The following is a 21,655-nucleotide window of genomic DNA, read 5'->3' as shown; positions in this document are numbered from 1 at the left end:
GAAGGAGACAAGAATCATTAGTGAATCTGAACAGATTATTTCAGAGGCAAAATAACAATAAAATTATATTAACTAATATTTTTGAGCATTTAATGTATTCTAGGCATCATATTTTGATCCCTGGGTCAGGAAGATCCCCTGGAGAAGGGCACAGCAACCCACTTCAGTATTCTTGCCTGGAGAGTCCCATAGACAGGGGAACCTGGAGGGCCACAGTCTATGGGGTCGCTAAGAGTTGGACATGACTGAAGCGACTTAGCACAGCACTGGAATCATATTAGCTTGATGCTTTTTCCATGCATTATCTCATTTGGGCAGCAGGAAATAGAAGACTATTTCTCTGATGATGGAGAAATAATTTGGTAAATGGAGAAATTCAGGAATATCCTAAGTAGGAAATGGCAACTTAGAGAAAAGGGCATAGCCTAGTGGAAGCATTCAGAATAAGAATAGATATAGTTTACTTATGTGAGAAACGTAGACAAAGCAGAGATAGTAGAGACAGGAATATCTTCCAAATGACTGGGAAAAAAAGCTTACACTAATGTATTCTGCTGAACCAAGAAGAGCTATTTGGAAGTGACATAGCTAATATGCTGAGTTTCACTCATCTTCTCACTTTAGAACAAAGGTTAAAAGACTATGTTGCATGTTTACTGTATATATAAATGTACACATAAATAATATAAATGTACGTTACGTTATGTGAATCCATAAATTCCATAAATTGGTGAGCAATTCTTATAACCTTAATGTTGGTGTAGAAGTGTGTCATTTTTAATGTATAATCATGAGGATTAATCTTTTTAAGGAACAAGCTTAAATGTAAGAGCCAGTGGAGGAGAATATAAGTATATTTGGGGGTTGAGAGGAAACTGGTTTCTAATCTTGTTCCTGACCTGATAGTCACCATAATAACTGATAAACCAAACTAATCGGCTAACTAGTCTAACAGGATTAGTGTTACTGGTATGTTTCACAAACAAACAAACAAAAATTTTATTAACACCCAAAACTTAGTCTTAAGTGAAGGGCTTTCTGAAATATCAGCTCTCTGGGAGAGTTGATAATGCTTCTATTTGCTTTAGTGTTTTTTTTTATTTCTTTCCTTCTTTTATTTTTGGCTGCACCCCATGAGGTATGTGAGATCTTAGTTCCCCAACCACAGATCTAACCTACACCCCTTACCTTGGAAGCACAGAATCTTAAGTGCCAGGGAAGTCCTGCAGTTTTTAAGAGGTTTTTAAGGGTCAGGCTAATCTTATCCTAGTAGGAAGAATTTTCATAAATTTATAGGAGACACTAAATGATTCACACCATTAGAAGCCATTACTATTAATATAATTCTACTTCTCTGGAAGTAAATATAAAATAGCAAGTTACCTGGGTAGTAATATTGTAGATGAGAAATTATATTCATCATGTACTACTGTATAAGAAATTACCCCAAAGCTTAGCAGCTTAAAACAACAAAGACAGTGGGTCAGGAATCCACATATGGCCGAGGTGTCTGTGGCTGAGGACCAGGGGTGTGTATCAAACTGTTCGATGGGCTGTGGTCTCACCTAAAGGCTCTACTTTGGAGCCTCATCTACAGGCTCTACCAGTTCCTCCTCACCTGGGACTTTGCACAGAGCAGCCTATGACCTGGCTTCCAGCTTCCAACAGGGCAGGCAACCCAGAAGAGCTCAAGAGACAGAAGAAAAATAAACACGCCCAAGATGGAAGTCAGGGTCTTTTTATAACCTAGTCTTGGAAGTTACCTTCCATTACTTCTGCCACATGCCATTCACTAGAAGCAAGTCCGTAAGTCCTGTCCATTGTAAACAGAGAGGGTTACACACAGGAGTGTGACTGTCAGGAGGTGGGGATCACTGGGACCCGACCACAATCAGTTTCTTCTTCCTTCTTGCTTTCTTATTTGTCTAACACATCAGTTTCCCAAGGAGTACATGTTACTTGGGTAATAAATAAAATGATTAAAAGCAATACAACTCAAAGAGAAAGTATTCTTTCATTAGAAATGTTGATCAGAAAAGTCACTGCTCCTTGGAGCTTTCTTAGTAAGTCAAGATTGACCTTCCTGGCCACATATTAGATCATGTCAGGGCTTCCTGGTGGTTCAGATGATAAAGAATTTGCCTGCAATGCAGGAGACATAAGAGACACAGGTTCAGTCCCTGGGTTGGGAAGATCCCCTGGAGCAGGACATGGCAACCCACTCCAGTATTCTTGCCTGGACAATCCCATGGACAGAGGAGCCTGGCAGGCTACAGTCCATGGGGTTGCAAAGAGTCGGACATGACTGAGTGACTAACACTTTCACTTTTTCAGGAATCTGAGTCTGATATTAATCATCTAACAGGACTTTGTTTTGGCTTTCAAATTTTTAGCACTGAAAAATTGAAATAGCAAACCCCTCCCCCTTCCCTGGGTGGTAGTATGAACATGTCTGTCTTTCTCAGTTGCCTAACAGGTTCCCTCTTGCTCTGTCCTCAACAGTATGCTTGAGAGCTCCAACCGGCTTGATGAAGAGCACCGGCTGATCGCCAGATATGCGGCCAGACTGGCGGCAGAGTCCACTTCGTCTGTAAGTAGTCTGCGTGAGAGATGTCACGTTGACTGTGGTCCTGTTGCTGGTGCCACAACAGCAGAGCCAAGTGGGTGCTATTGAGCCATCTGCAAGATCTAAAAACAATCTGTCTTCTGCTGCTTTGATTTTTCACTTTTCAGCTATCATTCTGGTCTAGCGTGAATCAGAGCTTGAGGGATTCTGTTACAACAGTGCTGAATCAGCCCAACTCCTGATTTCTCTGGATAATGTCTAATCAATAAATAAAAAGAGCAAGCAATGATTCAAATCCACAACTGGCTAAGATAAATTTCTGTTTTTATCAGTATGCAAGTGGTGCCGTGATATAAAAACCCACCCGCCAGTGCAGGAGACATAGAAGACATGGGTTTCAATCCCTGGGTTGGGAAGATCTCCAGGAGCAGGAAATGGCACCTCACTCCAGTATTCTTGCCTGGGAAATTCCATGGACAGAGGAACTTAGTGGACTGCAGTCCACAGGGTCGCAAAGAGTTGACCACAACTAAGCAACTGAGAAGGAAATGGCAACCCACGCCGGTATTCTTGCCTAGAGAATTCCATGGACAGAGGAGCCTGGTGGGCTGCTGTCCATAGGTTTGCACAGAGTCGGACACGACTGAAGCAACTTAGCAGCAGCAGCAGCAAGCAACTGAGCACAGAACACAAAATATATACAAAATATGTACAAGAAAGAGAAAATGATGTTATAAAATTTAAAAAAAAAACCTTCATCACATGTCAAAGGTGCCAAAGGCCAGACTTAGCTATAGAAGACCATTTCAAATATAAAATATAGGACCTCACAATTCTTCAATAGCAATACAAATTGTATCTTTGTTAAAAGAAATGCTAAATTAAAAAGTGATAGAAAAACTTTATGAAAGCCAGAGCTTCACCAAGTTTAAACCTTTCCCTACAGTTAGTTTTCTGAAATTAAAATTCAGGCAGGGTTCCTCCATGTCTTTGGGCTTAGACAATGGGTTCTATTTTCTTAAAGCTTGACATTCTGTTTTAGAAAGATTAGTTGTGATTTTCTTTAATTTGCTTTAAAAATTGGGGGGAATTTTTATAATGTATTGTAGAGCAAAGAAAGCACAGGGAAATCTACATAATCTGACCCTGTTTTTATTGACTGATTGTGCTGGGTCTTCATCACTGTTCCAGACAGGCTTCCTCTAGTTGCAGTGTGCAGGCTTCTCACTGCATGGCTTCTTTTTTGTGGGTGGAGCCTGGGCTGTAGGGCGTGCGGGCTTCAGTAGTTGTGGTTCCTGGGCTTTGTTGCCCTCTAGCATGTGGAATCTTCCCAAACGGGAATCGAATCTGTGTTCTCTGCATTGGCAGGTGAATTCCTAACCACTGCACCACAAGGGAAGTCCTGACCCTTTTTCTATAAAATGATATCAAATAATCTCTTCACTAAATACACATACGCATATACACACAGCATCCCTGGTAGCTCAGCTGGCTAAGAATTTGCCTGCAATGCAGGAGACCCTGATTCGATTTTTGGTCAGGAAGATCCCCTGGAGAAGGGATAGGCTACCCCCTCGAGTATTCTTGGGCTTCTCTGGTGGTTCAGATGGTCAAGAATCCGCCTGCAGTGCAGGAGACCTGGGTTCGATCCCTGGGTTGGGAAGATCCCCTGAAGGAGGACATGACAACCCACTCCAGTATTCTTGCCTGGAGAATCCACATGAACAGAGGAACCTGGTGAGCTACAGCCATGGGGTCACAAAGAGTCGGACACGATTGAACGACAAAGCACAGCACAGTTAAATACAGTATATGAGCTATATATACATATCTATTGTTATAAAATCATATATATGATATCTAATCATATATACCCATGTATATAATTCTTATATAATCATATTCTTCTATATCAATATATGTGATTATAGAAGAAGGGAGAAAGTGGTGACTGCATATACATCAGTTGTTGTTAAAGCTGGTTGCAACCCATCACCATAAAATTGCATATATGAGTGAAGAAATGCTGGAAGTATTTTGACCAAAAGAAGAAGAGAAGAAAAGTCATAATAACTCTGACTTTAAAACTATAGCCTTCCCTGATAGCTCAGTTGGTAAAGAATCTTCCTGCAATGCAGGAGACCTTGGTTTGATTCCTGGGTGGGGAAGATCTGCTAGAGAAGGGATAGGCTACCCCCTCCAGTATCCTTGGGCTGGAGAATTCCATGGACTGTATAGTCCACAGGGTCACTAAGAGTAGGACACGACTGAGCAACTTTCACTTTCACTTTAAAACTATACATTTTTTAATTATATATTACAGTGGTTGAACAGTAATTCTAGAGAAATATACCTCAGCAGTGATTCATTTACTGAAGTAGGTAGCCATTCCCTTCTCCAGGGGATCTTCCAGACCCAAGGATTGAACTCAGGTCTCCAGCATTGCAGATGGATTCTTTACCATCTGAGCCACCAGGAAAGCCCTTTACTGAAAAAAATAGCTGTACTGGGAACAGCATGGCAAGAATGAACTCGCTCCCCAATATCAGAAATTTGGAACCAGTTTTTCCCACGTTTTGTGTATTTGCCTGCAAAAGAATTCTTTTATGCTTTCCATCCCATAAATGTGCTCCAGACCTCCCCAAAAGCTGGTCTTTAGGAGAGGAACGGCCGTTTAATTTTATGTGTTTTGCTTTTTTTGTTTTGATAAAAATGGTTGTCTCTTTCGTGTGCATATCTCACGACTCCTGTCTTTTCAAACACACATAGATTCCCCTGCCAGATACTAAATAGTGTAAACCACGTATTTTTCAGCAGCCAACTCAGCAGAGGAGTGCCCCTGACATCTCCTTCACCATTGATGCAAATAAGCAACAAAGGCAGCTGATTGCAGAACTAGAGAACAAGAACAGGTAAGACTTTAGACAGACTGGCTTTTATGATCAGAGTGCATGCTCATTAGTAACCTATAGTCATGCTTTTAACTGTCCAGGTTTTTTTCACCCTGGCTTCCCTGGTGGTGCAGAGGTTAAAGCGTCTGCCTGCAATGTGGGAGACCTCGGTTCGATCCCTGGGTCGGGAAGATCCCCTGGAGAAGGAAATGGCAACCCACTCCAGTATTCTTGCCTGGAGAATCCCATGGACGGAGGAGCTTGGTGGGCTACAGTCCATGGGTCATAAAGAGTTGGACACGACTGAGTGACTTCACTTCACTTCACTTCAGGCATATAAATATAAGGGAAGTTATCTAGAGTCAGTGAAGCTGCTTCTGAAAAACTAATCTTTAAATTTTAGATCATCAGAAACTTCATGAGGGAAAAAACCAAAAAAAAATATATATATACTCTGAGATGTCAATACAATTAATGTAATGTCCCTAGATAGTATCATTTCCCTTTTTCTGAGATACTTATTTTTGTTAAGGAGCTGCCTAAGGCAGAAGGGCCCCCCTGGGTGCTGAAGACTAAGTATCTTAATCACCCAGAGACAAGTAGAAGTCTCGCCAGGGAGGGCCCTGCCTTTAGGGGCATCTGGGGACACCACCATCACCCACTCATTCAAGCCCAACATTTCCATGCCCCATCCATCAGGAGGTTTTCCTCTTTATTAACACAGATTGACTCACTGTCTGCTCCGTGAGAGTTCCCCAAAACCAGGCGCTTCATCTCCACCATTCCCACTCAGTGCAACCTGTCACTTTATAATATATAAATCATATCATGTTATTTCTTGTTCAAAACCTCTGGTGATTTTTCCGTTACACTGTGAATAAAACCCACCCCTCTGACCGCAGTCTTCAGGTCCAACCTGACCTGATTCCTGCCTCCCTTTCCAGCCACTGCCCACCTCACTCATTACACTCCTGCTTCTTTCTTTCTTTACAGCCTTTCAAGTACTGGCTGTTCTCCTAGCTTACAGAGCTCTTCCTCAGGGTCTCTGCAGAGATTGCTCTTCCTCACCGCTCAGGTCTCAGCTCAAATGGCATCTCCTTTAAGGTCACGTCTCTAATACCTCCTACTCCAGGAACCACTCTCTATTACATCCCTGTGTGTGTGTGTGTGTGTGTGTGTGTGTGTGTGTGCATGCACACACGTGCACACACATGCATGCCTATCTCTCTCTGAAAAAAAATGCATTCAAGTGTCTGTTTCCTTCTTATTCTCTGTCTCGTCTGACAGATACGGAATTTCTTTGCAAACTGAGTCCATGACAAATGGCCCCTGGGTTCCAGAACCATGCCTGGTACACTGAAACACTGTAGAAGCTCAGCAAATAAATACTGAGTAAGAAAGTAATAAATTGCTGAGTCAGATCTTAAACTCAGGGCTGAGTAAGCCTCACACAAAAACAACTTGTACCTTCTGTATTTCTCAGAGCAGCACCAAAATGTCTTAATGTTTAATCTCATCTTTTAACACTGAGGTGGCTTCTGAGATCAAACTGGTAAAGGAGAGAGTTGTGATCATTGTTACATGCCTGTAGAGTCTGACCTGAAAATCTTGGGATAAATGGTCAAGCTATTCTTTGAAGTTCTACAGAAAACAGTTAAAAGGATGGTAAAAATTCAGGACATTTTCATATTCTTAGAAAAAAAGACTAAAGTGAAAATTTACAAGCACACAAATAGCTAATCTTGGTAGCAATTTTGACCTACTCTTCTACCTTTCCAAAGCATTTATTCTCCCTTCCAGTTCTCTGCTTCCACTCAGCATGGGGATGTCATCCGTGTGTGCTAAGTTGCTTCAGTCCTGTCTGACTCTGCAGCCCTATGGACTGTAGGCTCCTCTGTCCATGGGATTCTCCAAGCAAGAGTACTGGAGCAGGTTGCCATTTCCTCCTCCAGGGGATCTTCCCGACCCAGGGACAAACCCATGTCTCTTCTGCATTGGCAGGTGGGTTCTTTACCATGAGAGCCACCTGGGAAGAGACTCGAGGGGAAAATCGGGAGTTCCTTTAAGGAAATAACCCAGAAATATGTACCTCCACGTGGGATTCCAGAATCAGCAAGAGGCCCCATGGATGTGCTGGGTGTACCATGCTACCACTCCTTCTGTTTAGTTCTAGGGCATTTGGGGATGGCACTTTCTGAAGGACCAGAGAGAGAATAGAGGAATGGGAATGAGAAAAGATGGCAGGAAGAGACCTTCGTGCTGTCCCTGGGTTCCTTCCCCACCCCATGCCTAAAGAGCATCTAGTCCATCCCAAACTCATCTCTCTAAGCCAGCAGGCTCAACCCCACGGATGACACCAGAACCGTGTCCCAGAAGCTTATCCAGGTCACAGTTCCTGTACCATGGAAATCACCCAGGGATCCCATGGTCTCCAGAGTGACAGTTAACCCAGTAATCAGATCTCTGGGCTTCAAGGGACTATAGAATTGCATGCTTGACTTTGTGACTACCCTAGGTAGTTCATGGATGTTTCAGCAGTGATCTTTAGAAAATAATGCTTCCTTACCGCATACTTAGAGGAGCCAGTTGGAGTTAGTATTAGGAGTAGCAAGACTCTTCAAATTACATTGTCTCAGTCACAGCCTCGGAGAAGGCAGTGGCACCCACTCCAGCACTCTTGCCTGGAAAATCCCATGGACGGAGGAGCCTGGTGGGCTGCAGTCCATGGGGTCACAAAGAGTCGGACACGGCTGAGCGACTTCACTTTCACTTTTCACTTTCATGCACTGGAGAAGGAAATGGCAACCCACTCCAGTGTTCTTGCCTGGAGAATCCCAGGGACGGGGGAGCCTGGTGGGCTGCCGTCTATGGGGTCGCACAGAGTCAGACATGACTGAAGCGACTTAGCAGCAGCAGCAGCAGCAAGTCACAGCCTGCCTAGGCTACACCTGTCAGACCAAGTAATGGAGACTAAAGGAGTCTGATATATATGAGGTTTGGGGCACACCAACCTGAGCTCAAATGACCACTACCACCTAGATATTAAACTTGGACAAGAGTTGTAACTAGTCTATGCTTTGATTCCCTTATTCATGAAACAGGTAATAGCAGTCCCTGTATATAGAACAGTTCCTAATAGAACTGTTAGGAGGATTAAATAAGACTAAAGAAGACAATGACTACTTAGGCCTGAGCACACACACACATACAAGAAGACAACACAGTTCCCAGGTGTAGTCTAAGCACTTCGTGCTCCTTGCCTAGCTTATCATTATGCTCTTTTCTGCTAGAGCTGCTTCCCTATTTTCCTTCTTTGGGGCAAAATGGTTCTGTCATGGTTCTGTCCTCAGAATCAACAAGGAGAACAAGTGGAAGTCACAGAATGTCAGGATGTTAGCCCTGAGGAACGTGGAAATCTCAGTTCACTGATGTTCAGGCTGAGCTCTCTGGGACCCCGAGGGCCCTGTAGGGGTGCATGAAGAGGAAGAAGGGGCATCCCAGGTGGTGCTAGTGGTAAAGAACCCATGTGCCAGTGCAGGAGTTGAAAGAGATGCCAGTTTGATCCCTGGGTCGGAAAGATCCCTTGGAGGAGGGCATGGCTGCCACTCCAGTCTTCTCGCCTGGAGAATCCCAGGGACAGTGGAGCCTGGCAGGCTGCAGTCCATAGGATAACACAGAGTCAGACACAACTGAAGCAACTGTACGCACAAAAAGGAAGGAAGAAGAGCCAGTGGTGCAAGGCGTTCCCCTTCTTTAACCAGAGAAGTTTCTTCTTAACTGTCTGATATGCTGGGTTTCCATGGAAGTTTCCTTTTAAAGAAAAATTTCCACCTTGAAACACCAAGGGGGAGCAAAAAAAGAGTTGAAAACCACTGAATTATGGTCCATATCCATGAGAGGGACAGTGACTCACTCGTAATTAGCTTCTTGATGCTGGCGTGTTTGTGGCGCAGGATATTGTAAATCAGCCTTTCAGATGGAAAGTCACCCAGCCCCCTTGCTTGCCAAGTTCACCTTCCATGCTCATTCTCGGTGCTTTGTTCTGTCTTACTGGCTCTTCTGCATTTTACTGGATAGGAGGCTGACCCCTCCCCCAAGAATCCATGAATTGTAACCTTGCCTAATAGCGTCTAACTCACTTAGGGATAATTCGCTTTGTGTCGGTCACCTATCCTTTATGGCTGGCCTAACGTTCACCCCAACGCAAGGCAGACCAGACCCCAACATTAATAATAGACAGACACGTCTCACCCCTGGCCGAGGTCACACCAGTAGCACTCTTGGGTCACTGACTCAATTACAGTGAATCCTTTTAAAAGCACTTTCCTTCTTAAGGCTACCCTCATTGAGATCCATTGTTACAGTTGAAAATGTTAAGAAAAGAGAAAGAATTTTGCCTAACTGGGGGCTTTCCAGATAAATTCAGTGAGAAGAATTTCACTCCTGGTGTGAGAATGAGGTTATTTAGTTTCATAAAATGAATGCCATTTATCCTTATTTTCCTTCCAAGCATCTCTTACTTGGTATCTGCAGGTAGTTTAAGGTGTCAGACTGAGATCATAAATAAGAGGAAGATTCATTTTCATCTCTTTAGCAGTGCGCTTTGCAAAGCTGAAGACTTTAATGCAGCATTATATTACTGACTAGAGAGATTAGGTCCTGGGGAGAACAGTCAGCTTGAAGGTTCCAGTGACACAAGCAGACCTCCCTGGCTCCTAGGATGTACTGGAGATGAAGGCAGTATCCCTCATCCACAGCACTCAACTGTTGCAGGGAGAGGGACCCCTTGCAGGGCCTGAGAGTGGGCTCTTGTCTAACACTGGGAAATGCATTGTCCAAGGAGACACACGTGCTGACAAAGCAAAAGACTTCGTTGGGAAGGATGCCCCAGGGGACGAGCAGCGCACAGGAACACAGGAGGACTGCTCTGCCTCCTGATTCACGGTCTCAGGTTTTATGGTAATCGGGGTCAGTTTCCAGGTTGTCTCTGCCCAGTCATCTTGCTTGGCCCATATCTGGTCTGACTCAGGGTCCTTCCTTGGAGAAGGGTATGGCCACCCACTCCAATATTCTTGCCTGGAGAATTCCATGGACAGAGGAGCCTGGGGGGGCTACAGTCCAGGGAGTCGCAAAGAATCGGACATGACTGAGCGACTAACACTCAGGGTCCTTCCTGGTGGTAAGCACAACTCTCGGCCAAGATGGATACTGGTGCAAAGGATTCTGGGAGGTTGGTCATCTCCTCCCTCCTTCGGTCCCTCCCAGATTCTCCCAGTTAGTTTTTGGCGGCAGCAGCACAGCATGTTCCTTATTTGAACCTCTGTTGTGAGACAGCTCAAGCAAGCAGTTATCATCAGACACAACTGTTATCACCGTGCCTGACCGATGCAGACAGTTTCAGTCAACAGTCCCCTAACACAACTTAGCTACAGCCAACACCTCATAAACACCGTCAGTTCATGAGGATAGGTTTTGCTCCAACACATAGGACAACCCCTTCTTTCTTTGCTCTGGTGACCCTGATCAGCTCACATGTTAGATCCTAGACGTCCTGGAAGTTAACTGACCGGGTTTCTCTCCTTTCTCCTCTCTCCCAAGAGAAATCCTACAGGAGATCCAGAGGCTGAGGCTAGAGCATGAACAAGCTTCTCAGCCCACGCCGGAGAAGGCGCAGCAGAACCCCACTCTGCTGGCAGAGCTGCGGCTCCTCAGGTAAGAAAGGGAGCCCAGGGCATCTCAGGAAGGGCCATGTTTGAGATCGTCCATACCATCTGACAGTGTCCACCGGAAAATGGTCGTCAACCTCCGTAGCTGCCGGTGTCTGTTTGCTTTTATTTTTATAGCACACATCTAATTGCTGAGATTTGGGGGTCTGGGAAAAGAAGCTATTTACATTTTACTTTTTTCTTTGACACAGAGAAAAGGACACGGTGTTCTTCAGATCCGAAACCAAATGTTTCACTAGAAAAAAATTTTTTATAGTGCATTCTGTTTTTTAATTACAGTATAGTTGATGTCAGTTATTATGTAAGTATGATATTATGGAAGTTGTTCTGTGTGTGCTTAGTTGCTCAGTCACATCAGACTCTGTGACCCCATGGATTGTAGCCCTCCAGGCTCCTTTGTTCATGGAATTCTCCAGGCAGGAATACTCAAGTGGATAGCCATTCCCTTCTGCAGGGGATCTTCCCAACCCAGGGATCAAACCTGGGTCTCCTGCATTGCAGGTGGATTCTTTACCACCTGAGTCACCAGGAAAACCCCATACTTCCATTTATGGTTTTTATAAACTATTGGCTATATTCCCCATGTTGTACAATATATCCTTGCTGGTTATTTTATACATAATAGTTTGTACCTCTTAATGCCTAGCCCTGTATCTCCCATCCCCCACTTTTCTCTCCCCTCTGGTAACTGCTAGTTTGTTCTCTATGTCTGTCTTACTGGAAAAAAATTTGAACTCAACTGTTGTTAGTTATTTGCACTATCAACAATATATTTATGATAAAAGTGATCAACAAAACAAACATGTAAAGAACTAAATAATCATCACTTTTTAAATTAAAAAATTTATCTGTGACCCATAAATTCTCTCCAACTCTTGGTCCCTAAGATTTTTCTATACAGATCCTCACACCTTCTTGTTCTGCAAATGAATTTAAAGGCCTAATGTTACCTAGTCGGTCATCATGAAATATTCTTGGAAAGGACCGAAGAAGGTCATTTGGTTGCACCCCTGAATTTCAGGGTACTTCTCAGCCTCAGACTGTAGAGAGCAGCAGGGCATGGAACAGGACTGTGAGCACGTGCAAAAGGAGTCAGACCAGGGGCTCTGCTTCAGACTTACCAACGTGCCTTGAATATGGCACTGACCCAAACCTGTCTGAATGGAAAACGATGCAAACATAACCCAAAGATACTCCCTAGTGGAAATGTCATATTTCACAAGGCAGTCATAGTCAGGAAGTATAACATTCTTTCCATCTTTCAGTTTGGATGCCAAGTATCTTTCAAGTATATCTAACTCCAAGGCAACTAACTCTTATTAACTTTTTATAATAAGAACAGATGCATCTGCTCAGAAATTAGAGCACCCCTTGTCAGCATTAGAGCGCCACTTGCTTTGTCTGATGGCTCAGACGGTAAAGAATCTGCCTACAATATAAGAGACCTGGGTTCAATCCCTGGGTCGGGAAAAACCCCTGGAGAAGGAAATGGCAACCCACTCCAATATTCTTGCATGGGAAACTTATGGATAGAGGAGCCTGGTGGGCTACAGTCCATGGAGCCACACAGAGTCAGACCCAACTGAACGACTAACATGTTAACTTCCTCCTTACAAGGAGACTAAATTTAGCACATTCTGTATGGCTGTATTTGTGTTTTACCAAGTCCCAGTTGATTATATGGATCTTTCTAGGGGCTCCACTCTAACCTAGCTCTATGGACATATTCACATCTGAGCACTCAGCACACCTGGCCAGGGAGCAGGCCCTGCCTCTCAGGTGGGATCCAGTCTCCCCAGTCTCATACATTTGACTGGAGGGGGAGACCCACCAAAGGCCTGAGTTATGGAAAGGAGATGTGTAGAGCTTGCAGCTTGCAGAGGCTTCTGGATATGCAGAGATCACATCATACTTTAGAAGAACAAGATAATTTAATGGAAGAAATATAAAGCCTTCCTTTTTAATATATGTGATTTCTGGTCCTACCTTTAGAGAGATGTTTTAGCAGTTCTTGCATATTCTGCTACACCATCACCCAGAAGGGATGAGAATGAAAAGGAAAAGAATGTTTTACATCCTCCTCCTCCTCAAGGGCTTATGAAAGTAAATCACTGCTTGAAAGTAGCATATTTTCCCAAATAGGATTATGTCGGCCCTTCAGACTCACAAGTAAAGAAAGTTGAGTCTAGTATGTGCGTGCATACTAAGTCGTTTCAGTCATGTCTGACTCTTTGCATCCCTATGGACCATAGCCTGCCAGGCTCCTCTGTCCATGGGCATTGGCCAGGCAAGAATACTGGAGTGGGTTGCCATGCCCTCCTCCACAGGATTGTACCAACCCAGGGATCAAATTTATGTCTCTTACATCTCCTCCATTGGCAGGCGTATTCTTTACCACTAGCACCACCTGGGAACCCCTCTTATGACCCTAGCTGGGTTTAAAGCCAAACTAAGGAGTCTGGCTCTGTGGGGAACTTCTAGAGTTTTGGCCATCACCATCAGAGGGTGGCCCACACATCCGGCTTGAGACCTGAAACACCTACATCTGATCTGATTTGCTTGCCTGCCTCCATATTCTCCAGCTTTCCCAGGTGGTTAAAAAAAAGAAAAAAACCACCAGTCAATGTAGGAGATGCAAGTTCAAGCCCTGGGTCGGGAAGATTCTGTGGAGGAGGGCACAGTATTCTTGCCTGGAGAATCCCATGGACAGAGGAGCCTGGTGAGCTACAGTTCACAGGGTCACAAAGAGTTGGACACAACTGAAGCGACTTGGTATGCATACGTGCATGCAGATTTGCGTGCTGGGCTTCCCAGGTGGCTCAGCAGTAAAGAATCTGCCTGCCAATGCAGAAGACACAGAAGATCTGGGTTCGATCCCTGGGTCCAGAAATTCCCTGGAGGAGGAAAGGGCAACCCACCCCAGTATCCCTGCCTGGGAAATCCCATGGACAGAGGAGCTTGGCAGGCTACAGTGCAAGGGGCCACAAAAGAGTCGGACTCAACCTGAGCAACTTAGCAGGCATTCCATATTCTCCACATTTCTTCTGCCTGGAATAAGTACCCTCCCTTGAAGGATATTTCTCTGGATATTGATGAACCACTTATACTGTGCTAAGCATGTTAACAATTTGGAAGTTTCACAAATACCCAGAAACCCTGCTCTGGATGTTTCATCATTTAGTCATTTCATACTTTTCAAGAGTTCCAAAACAGTGACCTCTTGCTAATTATTACTTTGGCCTTGAGTTCACACTGAGGGGTGACCGTGTGAAGCTGCCAAAGGAGCTCCTTTTTGTAGTTTTGACAGAGGTCTCCTCCATCTATTATAGCTTTTCTGGGCCTCTTATTGAGAAGCCATCAGGAGAAATTTCTTTACCAGGGAAATGAGGGCAGCAAGATCAGTGCTTTGCTTTTCATGAACACATAGTTTATTTTTATCTTAAGGGCACCACAACCTTTCTAAATGATCGCATTTCCCTTATGCGACATGACAAAGCTGAAAGCCAAGTTTACAACCCAGATCTGGCAACTGAGTAGCATTATAGGACAGGCATTTCATAGACACTTCCTATGCACTAAGCTGTACCTAACACTGTCACACTTTCATACACATTTGCTGTAAAAGACCTGGGGGAATGGCCATTACTATTATAGGGAAAGGAAAGGGTTAGTCCCTCAGTCATGTCTGACTCTTTGAGACCCCACAGACTGTAGCCCCCCAGCCTCCTCTGTCCATGGGATTCACCAGGCAAGAATACTGGAGTGGGTTGCCATTTCCTCCTCCAGGGGGTCTTCCTGACCCAAGGATCAAACCTGGGTCTCCCACATTGCAGGCAGATTCCTTAACATCTGAGCCACCAGGGAAGCCCCTTACTACTATAGTCTTTCTATAAAGAAACTGAGGTTCACAGAAGTGAAATAACTTGCCCAAAATCCTGCACAGTGAGCATCACAGGTAGATTCTCTCTCCTTTCCTTGCATACGTGCATTCTCAGTCGTGTCCGACTCTTTGTGATCCTATGGATTGTAGCCCATTAGGCTCCTCTGTCCATGGGATTCTTCTGGCAAGAATACTGGAGTGGGTTGCCATGCCCTCCTCCAGGGAATCTTCCTGACCCAGGGATCGAACCCCCATCTCTTAAGTCTCCTGCATTGGCAGGGGGGTTCTTTACCACTAGTGTCACCTGGGAAGCCTCTCCTTTCCTTGGGTCTTAATTATCTCCTGCCTAGACTATTAATAATAAGTACTTACTTGATTCTCAGCCTCTGGACAATATACACTGCTATCATTTGATTATTCAGTTAGTTCAATTTAACAAATATTTCTAAAATGCTGTGTGCCCAGAACTGAGTTGAAAAAGATATTGTTCCTGGTCTCATAGAATTTGTGGTCAAGTAGGAAAATGACATAAATCAAATAGTTACACAAATAACAGTGTGATTATTAACTGTGATAAGTTCTATAAGGAATCTTCCTTTTAAAAAAAAAGACATAATTATCAAAGCTGCTACATCAGTCAGAAGTTACCATGAAGAAGGATTGTTTGAGTTGAAGCATGAAAGATAAATACACAGGGATGGGAATTATGGAGGGAGCTGGAAATAGCTGATGAAAGGGTTTACTGGTAAATAGATGCAATGGCACCCCACTCCAGTACTCTTGCCTGGAAAAATCCCATGGGTGGAGGAGCCTGGTAGGCTACAGTCCATGGGGTTGCAAAGAGTCGGACATGACTGAGCACCTTCACTTTCACTTTTCACTTTCGTGCTTTGGAGAAGGAAATGGCAACCCACTCCAGTGTTCTTGCCTGGAGAATCCCAGGGATGGGGGAGCCTGGTGGGCTGCCATCTGTGGGATCACACAGAGTCGGACACGACTGAAGCGACTTAGCAGATGCTATATGTACAAACTGCCAAATAGCAAGAGCAAATCTGGTATCTTTTTTAGAACTGAAAGCTTTGTTGACCTAGAATGCAGTGAGCAAACAGGTGCATGGTAGAGCTGGAGCTGTAGATGTCGATGGGAGTAGACTGTGATGCTGTGTGGCCTTGCAGACCATCTTGAGGAAATTGCTATCAATCCCACAACAGGAAGCCACTGGAGGATAAGAGTTACATATTGAGTTAACACAGTGGATTAGCTTGGCAAGTCAGATTCACATGAGTCAAAGGTCTTACCCTAATATTAATTTTTAGAATACAGGCAATCAAGAGACACAGATGAAGCTGAGAAAGGCCTGCAGCATTCCATGTGGTTCCCCAGGTCTTTCCTTCCCATATTGGATGGGGAAATCTGAGGGAAAGTTTGCAAGGTGATCTAGTGAGCCTTCCCACTGCAAAACCATTAAGAGACAGCTAAATAATTGTATTTGCAAAGATAATACCATCTTCTATAAAGAAGAAACTATTAAACTGTGAAGCAACTTCACACTACAAACAGGAATAAAAACAATTATAAATGTTCATATTTATCTCTTGTCTAAAAAAACAAGCATATTATATACCCCAAAGTTGCATTCTTTTTAAGGTATATGAGATTATTCTTTGAGAACACTTATTACTATAAAGAGACTTTTTTGTGGAATTATAATCTCTGATGCAGGTCTATGGTTTCCAGACTTGAATTTCATTAGACCAGCTTAATTTTATTTATTTATTTATTTATTTATTTATTTATTTTGGTGGGGGGAAACAACACAGAGTTAAGAACTTTGTGTTTCACCGTGTAACAGCTTTGTTTGGGCTGTACTGGTTGCAGCACACAAGCTTCTATGTTTGCAGCAAGCAAGGGCTACCCTTGGTTGTGGTGCACGGGCTTCTCGTTGCAGTGGTTTCCCTTGTGGCAGACCACAGGCTCTAGAGCGTAGGCCCAGTAGTTGTGGTGCAAGGCTTAGTTGCTCCATGGCAGGCGGGATCTTCCTGGACCAGGGATCAAAGTCGTGTCCCTTGCATTGGCTGCCAGATTCTTAATCACTGGACCACCAGGAAAGTCCCTATCATGACATCTTTGAACTACCATCACCTGTTAGCATGTTTCATGAATGCAGTGTATTTTTTAACTTTTTATTTTGAAAAACAATTTACACCTACAGAAGAGTGTTAAGAATATCACGTTAAGGTTCCCTTCTATGCTTCACCTAGAGATTGCAAACACTTTGTCACACTCTTCTCTATCTCCCTATATATGTTTACGTATGTAAACTACACACACACTTTTGATGAGCCATTTGAGAGTAAACTGTAAACATCAAAACGCTTTACCCCTAAATACTGATTATATATTTTCTAGGAAGAAAGAAAGACATTTTCTTCTATAACTATGGTATCATCATCAAACTCAGAAAAGTTAATATTGATATTTATTATGATTATCTATTATTAGATAAGGCTGTAGTTCAGCCTTCCCTGGTGGCTCAGATGGTAAAGAATCCACCTGCCATGTGGGAGACCTGGGTTCAGTCTCTGGGTTAGGAAGATCCCCTGGAAGAGAGTATGGCAACCCACTCCAGTATTCTTGCCTGGAGAGGTGCCTGGTGGGCTACATTCCATGGGGTCATACAGTCCAAAGAGTCGGATACAACTGAGCAACTAAGCAATATACAGTTCATATTAAAATTTTTGCCTATTATCCCAACACTCTCCTAAAGAAAGTAGGTTTTAACACACACAAAATTAAAAATAATCTGACAGAATATCAGGATAAAAAGCATTCTTTTAGAGATAAATCTACTTAGCTCTAAGAAAATAAAATCATTATTTAGTCCAGGTCTTCTCAGTTTTCCTTGGAACACTGGAGGCTGCACCTCACTTCTGTTATCAAACCCACATTTGGTAACCATTGGTGTAAACACTTACAGAGAAGACATTATTAAATAAAAATTTTTTTCTTCATTTCAACCCAATGCACGAAAGCGTACATGTCATGTTTTGAAAGAGTACTACTTAAGATAAATACAAATAAGGCTATTTCAATGTTGATTAATTATACATTACTCTAAGTTAATTTTTTCTGATGGTTTTTAGATGCTTCTTTTAATATTTCTTATCTATAATTTGAAGAGTTTGCTTTAACCTTCCTGTCAAAGTGCTTTTGGCCTTTAGCTCTCAAAAGGCCAAAAATTACAAAACGGCATCTAGAAGAGAACTGGAAATAAATCAGAAGCATTATCTACCTTCTGCCTAGCCCTACCGAGGATGTAGCTGGAACATGCCGACAAGGTCAAAGGAAAAAACAGCTAATGGAGTTGTCGCTGAAGAATACTGTTGAGTTGGGCAAGACTTTTTCAGAATTAGAATTCTACAGACCAGCAAGACAAAAGACTAAAACAGGATACCATTAAGGTCTATAAAATTATGGTGTTCCTGATCCTCAAGATTCAGAAAAGGGGCAATTATGAACAAAATCAACAGAAGGATTGCTCTCAAAATAAACTTTAAGTAGCAATAAAAGCCAAAAATACAAAATATTTAAAAAGTGACATGTTTATAAATTTCAAATTCATAAATCATTATAGAGAAAGCCTATATGAAAGCAAATTAGAAATGTCTCATTTATATCCATCACCTGTCCTCCCACAAAATATCTTTCAATGGGATGAGTCACTGACCTAACCCAGTGTGACAGTTTTATGTTGTCCGTTTCTCATTTCTGAGTCCCTGCTATAAGCTCCACTTAATATTATGCCTGTGTCATTGAGGCTAGACATGTCCATTCATACATTAACACAGGTATGGTTAAGGCATCCGTACATTTTTAAAAATACAATTTCCAGTATTTCAGAATTAGAAGCCCTTGGGGCAAGGAATAAATTGTATATATCATTTTTTCACTAACAGTCATGAAATAAGAGATTGAAATAGATTTGGAAATATATACTTCAGAAATGTGAATCATTAGTATTTGTGTCCTTCCTGGTTTTCATTCTTGTTGACAGCTGATAGAAGTTTTGCAAAACAAAGTTAAGCAAACACAAATCTTGTAGATTATTACAACAGTTGTGTAGGAACTCCTTTTTTCTGACTTCACTCTAAGCAGCCAAACCCAAACCAGAAAATTTAGATCGACTATAAAACTATGTACAAGGAAAAGTTCTCCTCTGAAAGGTACCACATTGCATACTAAGAATTGAACAATTCTTAAAAATGAAAAAATTACTTTTCTGAATCTGATTTCCAGACACTGAAGTAATCAGTATTTTCTGTGAGATTTACGAGGGTCCTTGGCCTTGGAGGATCTGTGGGTTTGGCCTTTTTCAGTGGCTGTTTGGGTTTTGTTTGTTATCTGAGGACCCAGTGGCACAGCACAGAGCCCATGACATAATAAGCATTCAGAAAATATTTTATTAAATGGTTAATTCAGGATAGATGAGGGTAAATATCCAGTAGGATTTTAATTTTGTTTTACTGTGACTTTTAACAAATAAAAAATACACCTGGCTGCTCTGGTATCTCAAAAGGTAAAGAATCTGCTTGCAATGCAGGAGTGAGCGATAGTCGCTAAGTCATGTGTGACTCTTAAGGACCCATGTACTGTAGTCCATCAGGCTCCTCTGTCCATGGAATTCTCCAGGCAAGAACACTGGAGTGGGTTGCCATTTCCTTCTCCAAGAGACTCGGGTACAGTCCCTGGGTCAGGAAGGTTCTCTGGAGAAAGGAATGGCTACCCACTCCAGCATTCTTGCCTGGAGAATTCCAAGGACAGAGGAGCCTGGCAGGCTACAGTCCGTGGGGTCCGGAAGAGTCACACACGGCTAAATGACTAGCAAGCTATAATTGTTCATTCATTTGACATTTCCCTGCCAGGTAACCATGTCAGAGACCCAGAGTTGCCCTTTTTCTAGTGGTCCACCACTGCTCCAAGACTGGGAAATGTGATTAGCTCAGTGGGTTGAGTGCTGTTTCTAACAACAACGACTACTTCTTTCTTAGACAGCGCAAGGACGAGCTGGAGCAGAGAATGTCTGCCCTCCAGGAGAGCCGGAGAGAGCTAATGGTCCAGTTAGAAGGTCTCATGAAACTACTAAAGGTAAGATGCTTCACATAGCTATTTCCTAGACCTACAACTACGGCATTTGTAAAAAAAAAAAAAAAATTTAATTAATAAAATAAATTTTAAAATTTGCACCTAATGTGCAATGGTTTTTCCAATTACTATAAATGTGATTTCCTCCCCCAAAAAGTGGTTTCAAACTCAGTTTTAGTATCTTTTCTTAGACACACCAAATGATAACATCAATTGTAGGGCTCATTCTTATCTGACTACTGAGGACCTTCATGGCATAAGTTATTTCCAGTTGGCTCATTTCCAGTTCCTTTTGTCCTTGAAAGTAATATTACTAAAACTGAATTTATTCAAAAATATTTTACATTTCATAGCTTTCAGCAGTTCTGACTAAACTGAACAGAAGCTCATATCTAATTCAGAAAATGAAGACACAGACATTAAAATAATTTTGGTGATTATAGTTTTATTAAGAGGAGTAACTTTTTTCGTTTCAGTAAATGTTATCAAATCTGTGTGGCTTTAGCAACAAGTCACATAATTTCTCTGGGTTTCAAATGCAAACCGTAAATGGGAATATCTCCTCCACTTTTCTACAAGTGGAGCATGTAATAAGATGGTATGCAGAGTGTTATAATAATAATTCTCATTGGGAACTGGCATTCTCTCTTTCATAAATCTTAGTCCCTTCGTCAGGGTGCACAAAGTTGCATTTCAACTCAAAAGTAGACTCGTATGGCCGCATGTCCCTGATGGCTCCCGTGGACATTTCACTGGTCTGTGGTCATCCTGCCTGATGTAAACAAGCATGAGCCAGTGACATGCCAAAGGCAGGAACTAAAGCTTATCTTAGAGCAACACAAAGTCTCTGGGACAGCTCACTTGCAAGACAAGGTGTCCTATCTTTCAATCTATGGCTCCCTTACATCCCTGACACCCCATCATTTATTGTTTCTGTATTTTTTCCTTTCTTTCCTTTTCTTTCTTTCTTCCCTTTCCTTTCCCTTCTTTTCCTTCCCTTTCTCTTTCTTACTTTTCTTTCTCTCTCCCTTCCTTTATTTCTTTTATGTATTTATTTTTTAATTTCAAAACTTAAAGAACAGTTAACAGATATTTGTTGAAACCTGCTGTCTCCCAGGCACTGATGTAAATGTAACACTTTTTTTTTCTTTTCTTTTCTTTATTCTTTATTCCTGTAGTCGACCTTTCCTGCCATCAGTATTGGAAATGCTTTATCTTTACTGAACAAAATTTACTTTTCATTGTATCAGACATATAAAGTATAAAATTCAGTTTTTGTTGTACTATCTATCCTCTGTCCATGGAATTCTCCAGGCAAAAATGCTGGGGTGGGTTGCCATTCCCTTCTCCAGGGGATCTCCCTGAACCGGGGATCAAACCTGTGTCTCCTGCAGTGCAGGCAGATTCTTTACCATCTGAGCCAGCAGGGAAGCCCATGTTAAGACAGGAC

At 42.6% G+C, this 21,655-nt stretch overlaps 1 protein-coding gene across 5 annotated transcripts in view; it reads left to right on the top strand.

Annotated features, from left to right (window-relative positions):
* Positions 1–21,655, top strand: part of DTNA (dystrobrevin alpha) — a 311,634-nt gene that overhangs the window by 264,300 nt on the left and 25,679 nt on the right. For 4 of the 5 annotated variants that reach the window (XM_052660451.1, XM_052660448.1, XM_052660450.1 and 1 more), the window contains 4 exons: positions 2,503–2,590; positions 5,381–5,478; positions 11,056–11,169; positions 20,112–20,208. In XM_052660451.1, coding sequence (XP_052516411.1) covers positions 2,503–2,590; positions 5,381–5,478; positions 11,056–11,169; positions 20,112–20,208 — 397 coding nt within the window. The remainder of the gene's footprint in view (positions 1–2,502; positions 2,591–5,380; positions 5,479–11,055; positions 11,170–20,111; positions 20,209–21,655) is intronic. The other variant, XM_052660449.1, reaches the window with a different exon arrangement.

Source organism: Budorcas taxicolor, chromosome 22 (genome assembly GCF_023091745.1).
Source record: "Budorcas taxicolor isolate Tak-1 chromosome 22, Takin1.1, whole genome shotgun sequence".
NCBI lineage: Eukaryota > Metazoa > Chordata > Mammalia > Artiodactyla > Bovidae > Budorcas > Budorcas taxicolor.
The sequence above is the reverse complement of the archived record's forward strand: the minus strand, read 5'-3'. Positions and strand labels throughout refer to the sequence as shown.